General features: G+C 37.9%; 1 protein-coding gene across 15 annotated transcripts in view; it reads right to left on the minus strand.

Annotated features, from left to right (window-relative positions):
• The window catches only part of Znf385b (zinc finger protein 385B), a 383429-nt gene that overhangs the window by 108494 nt on the left and 255694 nt on the right, over positions 1 to 19241 (minus strand). For 2 of the 15 annotated variants that reach the window (XM_074071209.1, XM_074071206.1), the window contains exon 1: positions 4868 to 7125. The exons of 10 other annotated variants lie outside the window; for them this stretch is intronic. Coding sequence is in view for 1 of the 5 variants with exons in the window: in XM_074071200.1 (XP_073927301.1) it covers positions 581 to 737 (157 nt within the window). In the remaining 4 variants the exon portion in view is untranslated. Of the gene's footprint in view, positions 1 to 580; positions 4809 to 4867; positions 7126 to 19241 lie in introns of those variants that run through there. 3 more of the 15 variants (XM_074071200.1, XM_074071208.1, XM_074071210.1) reach the window with 3 other exon arrangements.

Here is a 19241-nt window from a genome sequence, read left to right on the forward strand (position 1 = left end):
ACAAACAAAATTTAGGAATCTACCCTTCATTTTATAGGGGTAAAATAAAATTAGGAGGGCTTGTTTTACCATAGGACCTGACTGAGGTAGAACCAAACCTGGAGCCAATGCCCAAGGTCACTGCTTTGAAACTAAAAGGTTAGTACAAGCAAAGAACTATAAGAATCATACGTTGTGTTCAATACCGTCTTTAAAAATTTAATCAGTTTAGTAGCCACTCTGTTTTCCTTTTTAATTTTGACTAAAATTTAAAAGAAAGTATTATATTTTAAGTGAGATTTTAATTTCAGTTTTTTTGTCAATATGAATAATGGAAGAAATTCAATGAAAGAAAAGCTGGTGTGGCCAAGAGCCAACATTTCTTTCCAGTTTAAAGAATGGAACCTCATTTTAAATAATTCTTTTAATATTCCAATGGGAAAAAAAGAGAGAACAACAAACTCTCTTAAAATTATGCTTTTAACCATACTGCTTGGATCAATATAACTAATTCAAATAGCCTCATGGTAGGAGGCACATTCACACTGGTGTTAGTGGGTTTTAGAAGGAAGTATTATCAAAATTGCAATGAAAATGCTACCTGAAAAGATACTTGCTTCCTGGCAATGGCCACTGACCTTCCACTGGAGCAGATCAAAGGAAGCAGCAGGGTCCTTTAGGCCTCTGGCTCTGTCTTTCAGCCTGTCCTCACACAAAAAGCCACCCTGAAAGGGGCCCGATACTGCATGCAGCTCCATAGCTGCTGCTATAAATTTTAGCTCCAGGATACTAAATATTTTCTACCCTCATGTCAGAGAACTTCAATGGCCATACCCAGTGTTTAGTCTGTTTACAGGTAAGAACTAAAAGAGGGACAAAGAGGAATAGTTGTTTATATAAACTAATCTTTTAAAAAGGCACCTCCCCCCAAGTTTGTTCAATTTAAAGAAACACTGTTAATATTTGCTCTCCTAGTGCCCTCTACTCCCACATTGGTAAAGGAAAAAAAAGTTTCCTAGGCTTAAATATTAACCAAACACTTCAAATTGGGGAAAAAAAAAAAGGTAACAGGTTCCCAGAAAGCACAACTTGGGTTGGTAATAAATAGAAATAGTAAAAACTACTAGAACCCTTCTTGTGTGTGTATCTTCATGGCCACCACAACTGTAATACAGTATAAGGCATTCAGGAAAAAAGAGTGGACTGTTCTAATCATGGCAGCCATCATAGAAGAGGCCACTCTTGGTATTCCATCATCAAAAATAGCCATTTTACCCAGGGGCAGAAGAGGTGTCTCCCAGCCTGCAGCCAGCATGAAAAACCACCATTCCTACCCCTGGTATGGGGTGTCTGATCTGGCCATGCCAGGGATGGGGTGAGCAGAGACTATGAGTAATGCTGTGCTATTGGGACTAAGATGGGAAAAAGGATGATGGGGCATTTGGAGATGGGAACAGAGAGTGCTAAGTTTATCTTAGCTTTTCAGAGTAGACTAGAATTAGCACCAATTCTATGTTTGAATTTCTTAGTATCTCCTAAGATGCTCTTTTCCCTTTGTTTATTCATTGTATGGGAGAAGGAGACAGAGCAAAAATTACATGAATAGTAACAACCTAGGTGAGCAGAGCCTCTAACACCTCCAAACACAGGAATTGGGCAACCGGCCAAGAATGTGATATTATCCTTGTCCTGAGAAACATGGAGTGTTCTGTGACTTGACCCAGGGGATGCTTAGATTCCAAAGGGTCTTCAGTGGTTATTTAGGAGGTTGGGCCAATGCCTGGTGTGGCTTCTTGGAAACCTTCCATTGTTCTGACATCCTAGAAATTGATGCTACTTGTTACAGTCATGCAGGCAGCTTTTGGGGCATCAGTGATATGCAAAACAGATCAGATACGGCCCTGAGCGGATACCCAAGGATCTTCTACACTGCAAGTGACTGATTCATCCTTAAGGTTGACTCTGTCCTGTGCATCATGTTTACTCTTACACTATTATACTAAATTTGTGCCAGCTTTTCTTTTATTATGGGATTTCATTGTCTTCTTTTTTAAAAAAAAGTCATCAGTCAACAAAGTTTTATTTTGCAATTTGATTCTCATATTCTCTCTGTACTAAAGTGTCTGTTTTTTAATGTTGTATAAACTTAAGATGTGCAACATATGGTGAAATGATTACTATATGTAAGCAATTTGAGGTCCATCATCTCATATAAATCTTTGTGTGTGAAATAAGAATACCTAAAATCTACTCTCAGAAAATTTCTAGTATGTAAATCAATATTCTTAAGTATAGTGTGTATGCAGAACTTTTGATCTCTAGATTTATTCATCTAATATAGCTGCAACTTTGTACCCTTTGATCTACATCCTTCCTCTGTGGTAACCACCTTTCAATTCTGTTTCTATGTGAATTTTTTTTTTTTTAAGACTCCACATGTAGCAGTGCGCTGCCAGTGGCTCACACCTATAATCCTAGCTACTCAGGAGGCAGAGATCAGGAGGATTGTAGTTTGAAGCCAGCCCAGGCAAACAGTCCATGAGATCTACCTCTAAAAAAACCATCACAGAAAAAAAAAAAAAGGGCTGGTGGAGTGGCTTAAGGTTATTTCGTGTAACATAACCTTTAGTTTCATCTGTATTGTTGCAAATGGCAGGATCTTCCTCACATGGAGTTTCTTTTTGACTTTCCAAAAAATTCCCAAGTAACCCTTCAGTGAACACCAAAAGTTAAAGCCATAATGATTTTCAATAGTGAAATCCCACTGAAAGTAAGACTTTAATCATATTCTTCATTATTTTTCTTTTCAGTTATTTATTTTATAAGGCAGCAAAAGAATGTAATTTCTTTTTAAAGCATTTGTTTTGACTCTTGGGCTCTGCTGTACTTGAAACAGTTTTTAAAGGTCCCTTTGCTTTAAAGACACCAATGGAGAAAACAAATGATAAAAATGGACCTGGTACTCAATGTGTTTAATTTGACAAAGCATGTTTCCAGTTAAAGGAAATGCAAAAAGAATAAAAAGCTCCAAAATTATGGTGTTTACATATTTTCAGACTTTGATTTATTTGTCTCTGTCTCTTTTCTTTAGCACCATTTTCTCTGTTCTCTTCCCCTTTTCTGTCTCCCTATCTCTCACCCATCTTTTCTGTCTTTCCTGTCGCTCTCAAGGCTTTGGTATCTCTCTGTCGCTGTATGGTACGTGCTTCTGTTTCTCTTGTCTCTTTGTCTCTGTCCCTTACCATAATGCTGCTGGGGAACTAGAAAACACTCAAAAATTTGTCATTTGCTTGGGTTTACAGCTACATTATATTAATCTTATTTTCATTATTTGCTTCTATAAATCAAAAGATTAAGAAACAGATTATGCAAGGATCAGGACATGATACAACAAATGAATTAAGTCATGTCTCTGGGTATGTCTCAAGTAAACATGTCAGTTGCAACAACTAAGCATTGTTTTTATATATGCCCCCTCATGGTATCTGCATAATAGAGTGGGGCAAGTTAGGAACTGAAATGTATCATATGATTCTGTGGTATGTTTTCACAGAAATTCAGCATCCTATCCTAAGTTACACAAACAGTATACCTTTCCACTGGAGAGCATGAGGTGTTTCTAGATATATGAAGTAGGCTTCTTACATATATTTTACATTAACAAGTTGTCTTCTAAACTCTGACATGGCTTCATTTTTCTTCTGATGAAGAAAATGACGCACATGGACAAATAACTATATGAAAAGCAAATATACAAAATGAAACTGTTGGTGGACACAGGATTACAAAACAATTCTTCCCAAATCAGGCATTGTAATAACTTTAAGCCTGTTGTAACAACTACACAACTGCATGGAACAACATTGTCTGCTAAGAAGTCACACATCACAGAGCCTCAAGGACCTTGAAAAATTAATATTGTGTTTTGTCTTTAACTTATGTGGTTTTTTTTGCAAGAGTTCAGTGAGCCCTCAGTGTTTATACCACTAATCCACCAATGAGGCAGAAAAAAAGAGGCTGATGCTCTTTCAACATTTTCCAAAGCACCTGAAATCCCACTGGGGACAATGACATAAAAACATCTCCAGTTTCTCAGTCCTTCCTTAACAGAAATACTTACTCATGTATTATATGAGTGACAAGATTGAAAGAAAAAGGATTTCTTGGATGAGAAAAACAAAGTGAAAACATTAAAATAGGAATAAGAATTTCCTAAGGACCTATCGTTTAACATATAAAATACACCTCCCTCATAACAGGCAATGCTCCCTTTGGAGATGCTAAACTTACTTGGTTACCAAGAGAGATTTCTGCACCCCAGGGTCTAAATAAACATGAAGCCACTGAGTCTGATGGAACATTTCAATTGAAACGTGCCTATCATAAAAGTCATGTGGCAAGAGTACAAATCACCCACGTCACTCAGTTTTATTACAGGCTACCAGTCACTGTGCTGTCAATCCGATATGAATTCTTGGAGATGTACAATCATCAGTTTAAATATACTTTATGAAGAGAAGAGAAAAAGAAGACAAGGTTCTAACATACTTAGGTTAAACGCAAAACTCATTTTTACCTAGTAGTTATTCTGAGACAAACTTCAAAAGAAAAAGGAACAGCTCATAAAGATAAAGGTGGGAAATTAGTAACATCTTTATTCTATTTAGCCAAGTCTCTCAATGGTATAATTCAGTTACAAACAGATTAGAAAAACCAAGCTAATAATGGACAGGACGTCTTGAAATTAGCAAACTCTATTTGTCCTAATTCTGATGCTTTTCTCTCTCTTTTTTTTTTTTTGAAATTGATTTGAACTCTTATATTTCTGTCACATACTTCATGAAAGAGTTCCCTGAGGTGTAAATGCTGATCGGTGAGCAATGCTTACCTTCGCTTTTAAGATTACAGTCCACGTTCACGTCTGCAGTCAAGCACTGTGCAAGGTATTACATTTAGAGATAAATAATTCCATCATTTCAACTTGGTGCTCCTGTGAAATGCGGTGCCAGGAAACAGTCTGTCTGAACAAGTCATACGTCCTGTAATTGCCGCTTAGCTCTAATTACTATTGAGGATAGTGTTTGCAACTTGATTCCAAGGAAAGGGCAGGCTACCTTCTGATGACACCGGACCAAATATATCCTAAAAGACTGACAAGTTACTTTCTTTCATGTAATTTTTCTAAGTATCTCCCAGGTACTCAAGAACTCCCACTGTGCCATGATAAAAGTAAAATCAAGAAATCAGACACCTGCTTCTCTCTCTCAACAAAACAATTCTCTCAAAATATCTATTTATTATAATAATTTGCAATTTTTGGTATCACTTAGATTTCAAGGCATTGTTTTTTCCCCCTAGGTGGGCAAGTAAATCTCTACTTAAAATTGCTTTTTATTTCAGAGATGAATCTGTTCTCAAAATAAACCTTATTTACATTCCGTTAGTACAGAACAGTTTATTTGCATACTATTTGGCCTGAAAAAATTGCTTCCTTTCCTATGGAACTTAGGTTTTAAATAAAGATTCAAAACATATAATTCAAAAAGACTAAAACAGATAATAATTTGATGTTGATAACAGTAATAAGAATGTTTATGCATTTCAACCTAATTTCAGTTATATGGGGGAATTTGCATGGTGAAATTATCAGATGTATAGGCTAAGAACTAAAATGATACATTATTTATTTATTTATTTATTTATTTTTTGTTCTTGGTGGTGGTGGTGCTGGGGTTTGAACTCAGGGCCTCATGCTTGCTAAGCAGATACTCTACCACCGCTTGAGCCATGCCTCCAGCTAGAATGAAACATTATTTATATCCATACCTAACTAATTTTTCTCTCCATCTAGTGGCACCTGCCTATGTGATCAGAATAAGGATTCTGATGTGGCCATGTTACACAGTGTGGCTATTACTGGACAGTTGTTTTGCTGATTGCCATTGGTACCTATGAGTTAGCTTAGTGGGCCTTTAACTGAATGAAAGAAACTTGAAATGACTGATGTTTGCAAAGGTTGGAAGGATTTTTCACCTTGAACTGTGTGACTTGGAATATTTGCCATCCATAGCCAACACTTTAGTGAAATATCAAATAAATTATACCTACCCAAATTCATAGATTTGGCATATCTGCTTATGTCAGATTTGTACAGTGACTATGAGGTACAGGTAACACTAAGTGAATAATTAGATGCAGAAATCAAGATGGTAATTCTAAAACCAACTCTTAGAAAGCATGCATTTCCCTGGGGGCCAATGAGCTCAGTCATGAATAACAACAAAATAGCACTCTAAATGGAGCACAGTATACTAGCTCTACACTTATTTGCCCCTAAATAACACTTGTATACTTCTTACTCATATAACACTTAGTTCTTCATCATTAAAATAAAATGATAGTCACGGCTGTGGTTTTCTCTTTTTTCTTAAATTGAAGTTTCACCTATGATAGAGCTTCCTCAGAAACGTATGCTCAGTAGAGTGTGCTGATGCCTCCTTCCAATGTTTTAGGCAAAGTATCCCATTTCTTTTTGTTTGCCTTAATTCATGACTGATTCTTGGAGTATTTTTCTAAAACATTTCCACACGAATGCATCCTCACATTCCTCAGCTCTCTTTTTTGTATCTCTCATATACTCTCAGTTTCACTAAGTAGCACACAAAGTGTGGGCCTCAGACCAGCTACATCAGCATCTCCTGAGAATTCGTAAGAAAACCAAATTTCCAGGCCTCAACCCAGACCTTCAGAATCCAAACTCTGGGGAGTGGGGCCCTGCAATTTGTGTTTTAACAAGCCCCCAGGTGACTTAATGCATGCAGATGTTTAAAAACCTCTGGTTGGTGTTGCAAATGTGTACTAAGAGCAGTGGGAAAATGGGGTAAGGAACATTCAAGCTTGCATGGAGAAATCTATGGGAAAGATAAGGGGTCAGTAGAGAGTGGTGGCATGTAACTGGTCATCTAAAGGATGAGTTTGGATGGATCTAGAGGAGGCACCAGACATCCCTTGCCTGGTTAAATCATCACCTTTGAGTTAGTGCAGCTCAAGGGTTTACTCTATCAAACCCCATCTATATTCAGCCATTCCATTCTTGAAGAAAACTTACTTCATTTCTATGCTTTTTTAGTCTGCCAGCTATTCTCTCTTTTCCCTTAATTTTTTTAATAATAAAACAATTATTTTAATGAAGTATTTGAAATAATTTAAAACATTTGGTCAATAAGATTATATACAAATATGGGGGTATGCTACACTTTGCAAAAAATAAAGCTAAGCATTTAAATATATAAAAAAACTAGGTATAGATCTCTTTTTAAAGTGGTCTTTTATTATACACATAATTTTTAGCATTTTACATAATAGCCTGTTGAAACAAAAAAAGTGGCCAAGTTTAAATCTTTCTGTAATATAGAATGTGGTCATACATGTCCTTTTCCATGTTGGTTTACTATTTCTCACTTTGTAAACCCTATGATCAGGCTTCAGATTTGTCCACCCTCATAAAACTATGGGTTTATCAGTCCTTCTTGACTTCTTTACCATTAGTTGAATATAATCCCAGATTTAAACTGCCCCTACTCAGTAGTACTGAGTTCTACTTTTGCATTTCCAACCATCTGCTGGACCCCTCCCACCAGCATCACAGCGGCACCTCAACTTCAACTGTACAAAATTAGTCATCCCGGTCCCCACCTCAACCCTGCCTTCTTATATCTCAGTGATGCTCCTGTAGTGATCTCTATTTTACCACCTAGCACCATGAGTCTTCGTCACACAGACTAGGAAACTTGAAGCTGTATTTGAAAGCTCCCTCTTCCTAGTTCCTGAATCAAGTTACTTATCCTTATGACATCTTATGACTGACTTCCCCTTTTCATAACCATTACAATTACCTTCACTGAGGTCCACATTAGCTGGCCACTAATTGTTGTATCAGTAGTATTCAATAGAATTCTCTCTTTTTTTTTTTTTGGTGGGAGTGGGGTTTGAACTCAGGGCTTCATGCTTGTAAAGCAGGCACTCTACCACTTAAGCCACACCCCCAGCTCAATAGAATTCTTAAGAACAGCTTGAATCAATGATTTTCCTGTTTAAATGTCTTCCTGGTTTCCCTTAATGAGTTATAGGCTCTGAAATGCAATAGACCTGTCCAAATCTCTACTCTGCTACGTACTAGCTGAGCATTGAGTGAATTAATTGTCAAGCCCCAATTTTCTCAGCTGATAAGTTGTAATAAAATAGTACTTATACCTCCTGAGGAGACCTGAAGGAAGTAATGTTAGTAGATTCTTACCACAGTGCCTAGGACATTAAAGGATTTAATAAATGACAAGCATTTTTATCACCACCACCAAAGTCACCACCAAAGCATCCAATTCCAACACCTAGTTCAGCATCCATCCCCATCTGTTTAATAACATTTATTAAGCAGGGGCTGTCACTGTGGCTCAAGTGGTAGAGCGCCTGCCTAGCAATGCCTTGAGTTAAAATCCCAGTACCACAAAAACAAAAACAAAAATATTCTTAAACAGAATTCTCCCCCAAGGACAATTATTTATTTGGTTATTTTTCTATTTTTGACCCCTTGGACAGTGTCTGACACCTGGAGATTAGTCCAGAAATGTCCACTGCAGGAAGCACTAGCTGGTTCTTATACATCCACAGTCTTAGATCTATTATTTTGCTTGCATCATTGCTCCCAAGATGCTCTTCTCTCTTCACTCCCTTTCAAGTTCCCTCCATTTTCAAGTGTCACTTTAAATGCCATTTTTTCTAGGAAGGCATGTCTCTTCCTCATAAGAAAGTATCTTGCTTTCGTCTGAACCTTCAGTACACTTCATTTTATATCTCTATTACAGTACTTAAGATACTTGATTTGTCTTATTGTGTAGGTGTCTTCTTCCCTAAGGAGCTCTAAGCAATTCTGCAATATATAGTAGACCTGCTGTTTGCCTTGTGTCCTGTCTAGAGAGGACACTTAATGATCGTGTTGAATGAATGAATGAGGTAAAAGGAATGGCACCTGTGTTTTTATTATAACAACTGTGCTGTTTCATGCTGCCTGATAATTATGATCTTCCAAGAGTACATAGACTGCTAAGCGTACGAGAGTACATGAGTAAGTTGGAGAGGATGCCTTACAAATGGGGTGCTTTCTTAACTTTAGTTTAAAAGTCAGTATTCCAGAACTCAGAAGCATTTCTCATGGAAAGAAAACTACAAGTGGCCATTACATTCCTGGGTCATCCTCAGGGGCTTAATCAACCCACAGGAAATTTGTACTGGAGAGAGCATTATGCTAGCAATAGCACCACAAGATCAACATTATCATACGGAGTCTTGAAAAGGAGTCCTGTATTTATGAACATGCTCAGTATTCCTCGCAAAACATAAAATCATGACTTTTGTTTTTTTCTTTATGTTTAAGACATATACAATCAGAGGCAGGAGTCAATTTTCTTGTGTATTCCAACAGTTACCTTCATTTCGAGCATGAAACGTGGTTTGGTTAAAGAATCAATTTATAATTGTTGATTATAAAGTACAAATTTTGAATATGGAAATCTGTAAAATTTATGTGTTTTTTAGTTTTGGAAATCAGAAATCATTTGTTTTTACTTATAATTGCAAATTTCAGCTTTTGTTTGACTTCATATAGGATTAACTTTTAATTGAAGGAGGCCTCTGACACTTTAGCTTCAGCATCTCCCTCTGAAATTTCCCTAACAAATAACATAATGATCTGTTGACAAACTTTTAATTACATCCATTACAGGGGAATGTTATTTTAAAGAAACTCTTGAGTGAGTAAATAATCCTTTTTTAATGGAAAAATGATTGCTATTCCAATGATCTGAATTGTAATTTTTGGATTTTCATAAATTACATACTTAAAGCAGGCAAGCCTATAAAAAAGTATTTATGAAGAAAATATATTTTCACTGCTACTTTTGCTTCCCCCTTGGCTGAACTAGACATTATGGTAAACTGAAAAGCAAGGTCCCTGGTTGTTAGGATGGTTTATTTGGAGAACAAAAATAATATAGCTGAAACGATTTGAAACTAATACAAAGGCACAAAATTTTGGGAACATACCAACCCAGCTATATAACATTAGTACAGGACAGAATATAATCTCCACAAGGACAGGGATTCTTTGGTTCACTGATATATCCTAAGCTCCCATCTAAGCCATGCCTTAGATGTATTATGAGCTCAGAAAACACCTGCTGCACTGGAAGGAGCGACAAAAGTGGGTCAGAATGGCTGGAACGTGTTTCACTGTAGTGGTAGGAACTGAGCAAGAATGCTGCCTTGTTCTCTCTTCAGCTCCTCACCTACATCTGGACTATCAGATGCTGTTTCTGCCTCCCACACAGATCACAAATCTTCCTGCTTCTTTCTAAGTCACTGCTGTGTTTTAGTTCCAGACAACATTTGTCTAGACTATGGCTAATGGCACTTAACAGGTCTTCCTGGGACCACTTAGGCTGTCCTATATTTGGGTCTCCACATAGTAGTGGCCAAGCAAACTGTTTTTTAAAAAAAATCTGATGATTGCCAGGCAATGGTGGTTCACACTTGTAATCCTAGCTACTTAGGAGGCAGAGATCAGGAGGATTGCAGTTTGAAGCCAGCCTGGGCAAATAGTTCATGAGATCCTATCTCAAAAACAACCAACACAAAACAGGGTTGGTAGAGTGGGTCAATGCTGGCCTAGCAAGTGTGAGGCCCTGAGTTCAACCCCCAACACTCCTCCCCCCCAAAAAAAAATCTGATGGTGCCACTCTAGTATAACAGCTTCCCACTGCATCTTCAAAGAAATCAGATGCCTTACCATAGCCCACAGTCACTCCTTGGTTAACTCCCTGCTTATGTCTAAAATTCCATCTAGTACCACCCCTCCTCCCCATCTCTCAAGCTCTTAGTTTCCTCTGTCTTTCTCAAATATGTCTAATTCCTACCTCAAGGCTTTTGCCTTTGTTGTTCCCTGCACACAGAGCTCTTTTCTCCCAATTCAGCTGTGTCTTAGCTCAGTTACCACCTCCTCAGCAAGGCCTCCTTCTCCGAGATTGCTCTTCATTGCCTCCTCTCACAAGAATACCATCTCCAGTGAGCAATGACTATGGTTAGGTGCTCTATGCCAACTTCTAGAATAGTGCCAGTCGGTTGGCAAGCACTCAATACAGATTTTCAATGAAAGAATGAATGGCCACACTTCCGCAGCCTTTTCCAGTGTGAAGACATGGTATTAGCGTCAAATAATTTGAAATACCTCTCACACATTCCTAGAGTTAGTTTTTCCCTTAGTATTCACTGATTATATTTTGAAGCTCTTATGAAGTTAGTAACATTTGAAATGGCATTTCAATATCGCAGGAGGGCTGATATATAATTGACAAAAAATGTTGGGTATATGTGAGGCATGGTATTTAGTGAATTCACCAAATACTTAGTGTATATTTCTGTTTATAGTTACATGAACATGAGCAAGCACCAAAGTCACAAAGCAGGCAAGCAGCAGAGCTGGGAGTCAAACCCATGTAGTTTGGCTCAAGAGTCCATACTTTGGGCATTTTTGCTCTATTGTTTTGATAATATAAGTATGCACCATCTTTACACTAGCAGACTATCTCTTGCACCATCCATAGCATATAAGAAAAATTACATATCAGAAGTCAGTTACTACTAAATATGCATATTTCTTTTCCATTCTCAAATAATGTCTTCCTCATTACTGACAGATAAAGGTCTGGCATACTTAGCAGCAAGTGACTTGAAGCAGTTCTAAATCATGTAGAAAAATCACAAGGAAAATTTAAATCAAATACCAAATCACACCGTGTCCTTAATATCACTGTGAAAACAGCATGATTTTTCTAGGACATGCTGTGAAGTCTGAGGTGATAAGATAGCCTATCTTAAAATGACTTGAAACCAAAAATGGATCTGTGAACATATTTCCAACTCACAAGAATGTTCTATTTTGACAGGTAAGAACATGGGGACACCGACCTCATCTTAACATAAAAGGGGTGCAAGCCACAGTGATTTCTGCAATTTCTGGGGGGTCAGGCTATTTATGAAGAAAGGTCAGTATTAGCTTATAGCACCAAGACAGAATTCCAATAAGACTCAGGTTGTCTGTCATTCATATAAGGCCCTTCTTTTCTTCCTCCACTTATTTCTCCTTTCTAAAGTGATTAATTAGCCATCTTATGTAACATGAATGAGTCAAGGAGTTGAGTTGACTGAGCACGGCCCATCTGTGCAACATGACCCTTGTGTAATAAATCTTTCGGGAAGCAGGTCTTCTTTTCCAAATGGGGCCTGTCTTCACTTTTCTCTGTGAGACTTGGCAAATGGGACATTGTGAATCTGACAGGCCACTTCTCTGCTCCTCAGCTGACAACTGTCTTATATAGTTGTCAGCTGGAAACTTTTACAGGGGCACGTAGGGGATCAGAACTTCTGAGTCATGTCCAGCCAAGAGAATAGATCATTTCTCAGCTCCCTACCCACCCCACCCCATCCCAACAGCAGCATGTCACTCCTGCAAGACAGCCTAGCTCCAGAGAGATGGCATGGAGCATGGGAGAGGGGAAGGCCTGACATCAACATGAAGCTGGCTTAGGGAGGCCCTTTGTGAGAAGTTCACAAGGAAGGGAAACCTCTGCATTTCTGTGATCTATCCTTTTATCAAGATTTTGGGGCTTGGGAGGAAATGTGAAGGAATGTATGGTCTTTTATTATAGTGTAGTAGCTTTAGAGCCAGATCCCAGTTCAAATGTTGCTTCTACCACTTATTAGTGATGAGACTTTGGAGAAATCCTTAATCTTGGAGCTGCAGTTTTCTTATTAGAAATAATATCTGCCTTATTCAGGTTTGGAAAGAAGAGAACAATGTAACATGCACAGTGTCTGGCATGAAGTTCTCTGTTTCTCTGAACCTGAAAAGGGCCAGGTGTTCAGAAGTACAAGTTAAGAAATGTTCCAATATCCTGGCATATTTCATTTTCATTTGTCTTTGTTTTGGCTTTATATCAGGGATTCTTAATTTAGAATCCATGGAACACCCCCTCTCTAGGAGTTGCCCACAAATATTTGCAATCATGCTAATTTGTCAGAGAGAGGAATCAAATTTAATCAGTTCTCAAAGGATTCTGTGATTCAAAGAGATTAAAACTCTGCATATGTTTCTGAAACATTGCAGGCAAACTGAATATCTTTTTGCAAATCAAATTTGATTTTTAATATCCTAGAAAAACCTGTGAGTGAATGGGAATTCTACAGTGAATCTTTCTGTAGGGAGATATTTGCTTCAAAAACTGCATATTTTATCCAGAGTTTATCAGTGTTTACGAAAGATTCAGATTTTCACACACCAAGTTTAATAAAAGTAGAATACATAGTGGTAGTACACACACACACACACACACACACACACACATATATATATACATTAGATGATTTCCATGAACAATTGTCAACAGAGCCTTGGGGGCAAGTTCAAGTTCAATGTAAACTGAAAGAAGGAACTCTATGAAGTCCCTGCTTTGAACTGGACAAAACTTTACTTATTCTCTGCTCCAAATACCTCATTATATGGATGAAGAAATTAAAGTTCTCAGAGATTATGTGACTTGCCCAAGGTTATCACAATAGGTCATCACAATGAAGAACAACAGCTGTGAAAATAATGATAGTGATTATGGTGATGATGACAGCATTATGATCTATTGAGTGCTTACTTGAGCTAAGCCTCTTAAAGACTTTAACCTCATGCACTGTGCTACAACCCTGGAGGAAGATTTTATTACTTCTATTCAGCAGATGCAGCATTCTTCCCAGGGCTCTACCACCAGTACATGCTCAACTCAAAACTCAGAACTCAGAGTTTAGAACTCTTTAGCTCTTAAGCTCTACCTGAAACTGCTTCCCAAAGCAAAACACACCAGAGAGTTACAAGGTCTTGAAAGATGAGTAATTAAGAGTAGTTACAACTGACAGATCACCAAGCTTTAAGGCCTATTCATATATTTGGATGGGGTTTTAAAAAATACAGTACAATAAAGTTCTTGCTAACACTACATCCTTAGATTTATACTAGGATTACAATCTCTAGAACATATGTAGGTTCGTTCTTCTACTACTTGTAGCACTGACTTTAGACACACCCCTCTGACCATGGCCAAGGGGAAAGGCCAAATGAAATCTATCCTCTTTCCTTCTTCTAGACTACATTCTGAGTGCCTGGAATTCTGTAAATCATGCCCTAATGATCCTCAAGCCAATTCCATGGTCTATTATTCAGATCCCTCATCCTGAGGTGAAAACACCTGTTGGGTCTGGGATTGGCCTCAGGTTGGCTGCTTCCAGGAAATTCAGATGGAGCTTTGCAGTGGGACTGGGGTATCCATATTCTTGTAGTATAGGATAAGGGGTGTAACAGGAGACACTTTGTGCTTCCACTTTCTGCAACAGAATGCTGAGGTATCTAGGAATTCTAGAATAGTATTTGGCCTTTTCAGAGTTTTATGAATGTATATTTTTTCAAAACAGAAGGATACAACATGCCTTATTTCATAGTTTATTGGCTTGATTTTTTTACTTTAAAATATTTCGATGTATGTGTTCCTCAATTTGTATTCTTATCCCAGGGTTTATTAGAGGCAGGGTAAAGCAGGAACTCTCTCTTGGCTTTCCTAGTCCTTTGATACCTCGCTGTGCACCCTATGTCCTTTTATTACTGTTTCCCTCACTCTGTCATTAGTAGTGACCTGGTATGGTGTCTGTCTACCCATACATCCAACTGACATTTAATGATGATGACTTTAAGACACACAACTACTAGGTGTTAGGGATATAACTGGACAAGAAACTTTCAGTCCTTGCCTTCATGAGCTTGTCTTATAAAGGATCTCTTGAACTCAGTCAGGTGGCAAACACCTGCAATTGCAAACACCTGTAATCCCATCACTTAGGAGGCTGAGGCAGGAGGGTTGCAAGTTTGAGGCTAGCCTGAGCTACATTTAGACTCAGTATCAAAAAAAAGGGGTGTGTGTGGGGGGGAGGGATTTAAAATACAGACTAACAAGTGTGATGATAGGAGCAATACTGTGTGTACTGAGGGAACATGACTCATTCATAGATATCCAGTAAGGTACTAGAGCAAGTATGGTATCCTCAACTGAAAGATCTTCAGTTTCGACTAAAGTTATCTCTGGAGTGAGAAGTGCTCCCAGAGAGGTGAGCTAGGACTAGATGTGGTCAGGTTAATGCAGTTAGACTTGTCTTAAAGGCAGTGCAGAGTCAAAGACAGATTTTAAACAAGGGCATGACATGATGAGACTTTTTCATGTTAGGAGCATTGGTGGTTGGAGAGTGGGTTCTATGTAGTAGGTGCAAGAGTTGCTCCCAGGGAAGGAGTGGAGCTCAGGAGTTCAAGAAGAAAATGTTACAGTGGTCCACATAAGAGACAATCTTGGCATGAACTGGGGGTTAGATGGCAGTGAGAAAATAATACAGATGAAAGAGGTAAAATCTACAGGATATGATGACTAATTGGATATGGGGCTGCTATATAATAGAATAAAGCAAAGCTTGAGCACATGGAAGAGTCAACTACAGAGAAAGAATACAGACGACTGATCTGAGCATCCCTCCAAGTCAGGGATTTTGGTTTTCATCTTGCAATAGGATACAGTGAGACCCAGGGTCCAAGGCCTGTGTGCGAGATTGTGCTGAGCTCTATCCCACTTTGTTGTACTTCTCCACCATCCAGAGGAATGGAAGACAAGTAACAGCCATGAATAAAGGGAATTCTTGAATGAGGCTGTAATTTTTAATTCCTTAGTCAAAGATAACCATTTATTTAAAATACTTGGCCATCATAAAAGTCACCAGGACTACTCAGTAAATGACAATGTGTCTGAATTGCTACAATTATATTTGATTTTCAGATGTTTCAATATTACAGCAAGAACTCAGATTTAGTCAATAGCTTAGGATCCTGTTCTCAACTATTTGATGTTAGCTTATTAATGTTGATCCTTCAAAGGTAAAAAGGTTAGTTAGGCTAATTCATGTCTTCCCTATTATTTCTTCTTAGACTTTACATAGTATTTCATATTATGCACTAGATATTTCATATGCAGTACAGTTAGGCCTTTTAAAAATCTAAAACTTGTTACTTTGGAACTCTTTAACAATTTTGCTATATGAATTTTTGAAGTTCAAAAGTAGAAATCAATTCTACATAAAGGAGAAAAAAAAAACAGATGAGAAAGCTTTCAAGGGTTTCATTAATATTTTAAGTCAGCTCAGAGGAAAAAGTCAAGTCATTATGTCAGCAATGCCAAGGCTACTCCGATCCCATGCTTAGATAGCTTTGGATAAACATTCTTAATTTCTTTACATTTTAGTTTCTTCATAAATAAGAGAAATAAAGTAAAAACAACTCCCAACAATGCCACAGAAAAGAGGGTTTATAATGAGCTCGACACCACTTAAAAAAAAATCCAGCATCAGTATGAGATTTGCCTTATTTCCTCTTTACACAGAGCTGTATCCCTGTGAACCAAAAGGAATGATTTCCAAAGGCTGTAATGCCTGTTAAGATTGATAACAAAATCTTTACCCAAGAGGAATGAAGAAGTAAAAATCAGAAAAATGAGGGTGTTTTAATAAAATTCTTACCTATATCTAGATTAAGAGCTTTGAATCCTATACACAAACTGCACTTTGCAGAGGGGTGAACCACAGCTAAACAGCAATCTACTTCTCGGGGACAGATGGGGCAGGGGCAGCATTACCACCTTTCTGTGCTAAAATACTGATCAGAACTGTATTAATCAGACAGATGCACCGTCCTTGCTCAGAACATAAGTCAACTCTCAGTATAATAAAATGAACTTTTCTGTCATGAGTCCTCTTAAGGCAAACAATGAAGTACAAAGTCCAGGAAAGCAGAATCTGAACTATATGTTTGGCTCTGAGCAAGGTATTTATCTATTTCCTACTGAATAAGGAGCAGAGGGGGGCTAAAACAATCCCCAATTAAACAGTGGTAAAATGTGTGGAGTAACCACTAAAATAATGACTATTGGAACACTTGCATTGTCATCAAATTAATTATAGCTACTTACAGGAAAAGACCATTAAAAGCCACAAAAACCTATAAACAAACTAGATGGAAGAGATATTAAGGAAGCTAATGTAAAGACATAATTGTACACAGAGGAAATTTTATTCTGCACATGAATATTCGTAAGTACGGACATAACAATGACTCACTACCATCTTCTCTGATGGTTTAGGAGAGTTAGGTAAGCATGGGGCAAGGAAGAGAAGGGGAGGGGAGCTCTTTACTTTACCTGCTGCCTCACTCCTTTCTTCTTTTGATGGTACTGGGGTTTGAACTCAGGGTCTCACAGTTGCTGGGCAGGCACTCTACCACTTGAGCCACTCCACCCGTCCTTTTTGTGTTGGTTTTTTTTCAAGATTGGGTCTCAAGAGCTATGTGCCTGGGGCTGGCTTTGAACCGCAATCCTCCTGATCTCTGCCTCCTGAGTAACTAGGATCACAGGCATGAGTCACCAGCGCCCAGCTCCTCCTTACTTCTTGGAATTAATTTTAGCCCTACCTTCTGGAATTTTTCTCTCCTCTACTTTCTTCCAGTCCTGATCAAGCTGCTCTCTCTGAGACCTGCTCTTCCTCTTCTGGTTCTACATGTATAGGCTGCTGTTGCTCAGGTTTTAGCACTGGTCTTCTCCTGGCAGCCTTCTATATTCTGTGTGCATGATCCGCCCCCTCCCCATCTCTCACATCCTGTCTTCCTGGGAATTATTGATACTCAGACCTTGGGCCTCTGCCCTAAGCCCCCAACTAAGACATCCAAATACCTGCCCCATGATTATAGCTAAAAACAAACTTATTTAGGCTGAGATTTTAGTCTGAAATGTGGCAGAATGAAATCACTCACACTAAAGGAATGTCCTGTGATAACAAATATATAAATTTAGAAGAGAAAAACAGTCTGTGCCAAAGACTGAGTGCCAGCATTCACAATGCTTCTTAAAAATCTTCAGTGCACCAGAATTAAATATTTTAATATAATTTATAATAACCTCATTACTGACTAAATTGAACATGACCCCTTACTCAGTTTGGGTTGTTTTACTCCTCACCAAATGTTAGAATCAGACTGAAAAACAGAAATAGGAATGCTATTTATTTGGAATTCTCCTTGGCCTCCAAGCATTGCTTCTTTCCCATGCAAACTCAAAAAGCTCTAAAACGTCACATGACTGGGAGTGAGGCTTCAGGTAATAGTGGATTCTGCATGCAGTCAGACAGGGGGAAGAATACAAAGAAAGAAAGGAAAGCAAAAGACAGGTGAGGATTAAGTTATTTCTCTCCCTACCAAAATTCTGTGTGAAGAATAAGGGTAACTAGTTATGTCAAAAAGTTTTACTGTCTTTAAAATAAAAAAGACCCCACCTTTTAAAAAGGAGGTGCCCATTTTTTTTGTGTTTTTTAAATTCATCTTTATGACATTTATTTTTTAGATAAATTCCTAACCGTGTTTATAATTTATACTCTTGATTTACAGGATATTTTAAACATTTGAAGTGCTACAAGAGTTTCATTGAAAAGCTATTAGAATTTCTTCATGGGTTCTTTTAAAAAGTGATGCATAAAATGTACATATTTTTATTGCACGTATACATTGTGCAGTGTTCAAATCAGGACAAGCACAGCTCCTCAAACATTTGTTATTTTTTGTGGTATAAAACATTCAAAATCTTTTCTTCTAGTTTTTTGGAATACATAATACATTGTCATTACTTATAGTTACCCTGCTGTGTAACATCAAAACTTTTTTTCCTACTTAACTATAACCCATTGCTCATTTTCATTTTTAGAGTCAATGGTGAAACAAAGTACAATAGTTTTGCAAAAAAACCCCAAACAAATCTGGAACTTGTTTCTTCCCCTAGATTATTCCTCTCCTTGTATTTTTTAAGTTACATGAAGGCAGTTCCACTGTACCACTTGCTCTTACCTCACCTTTTCTTTGCACAGGCACACGATCACTAGGTCCTAGATAACCTACCAAGAGGTCTCACAGTCATTCCTCTGTCTGTCCCTAGTTCAGATCCTTGTCTCTTCTCACCATTACTCATCTCTTTCACTCCAGTTTTACTCTCCTTAGACTTAGCATTATGTTGCTGCCACAGCAATAGCTCTAGAATCAA

The sequence above is a fragment of the Castor canadensis genome, chromosome 4 (genome assembly GCF_047511655.1).
Source record: "Castor canadensis chromosome 4, mCasCan1.hap1v2, whole genome shotgun sequence".
Classification (NCBI taxonomy): domain Eukaryota; kingdom Metazoa; phylum Chordata; class Mammalia; order Rodentia; family Castoridae; genus Castor; species Castor canadensis.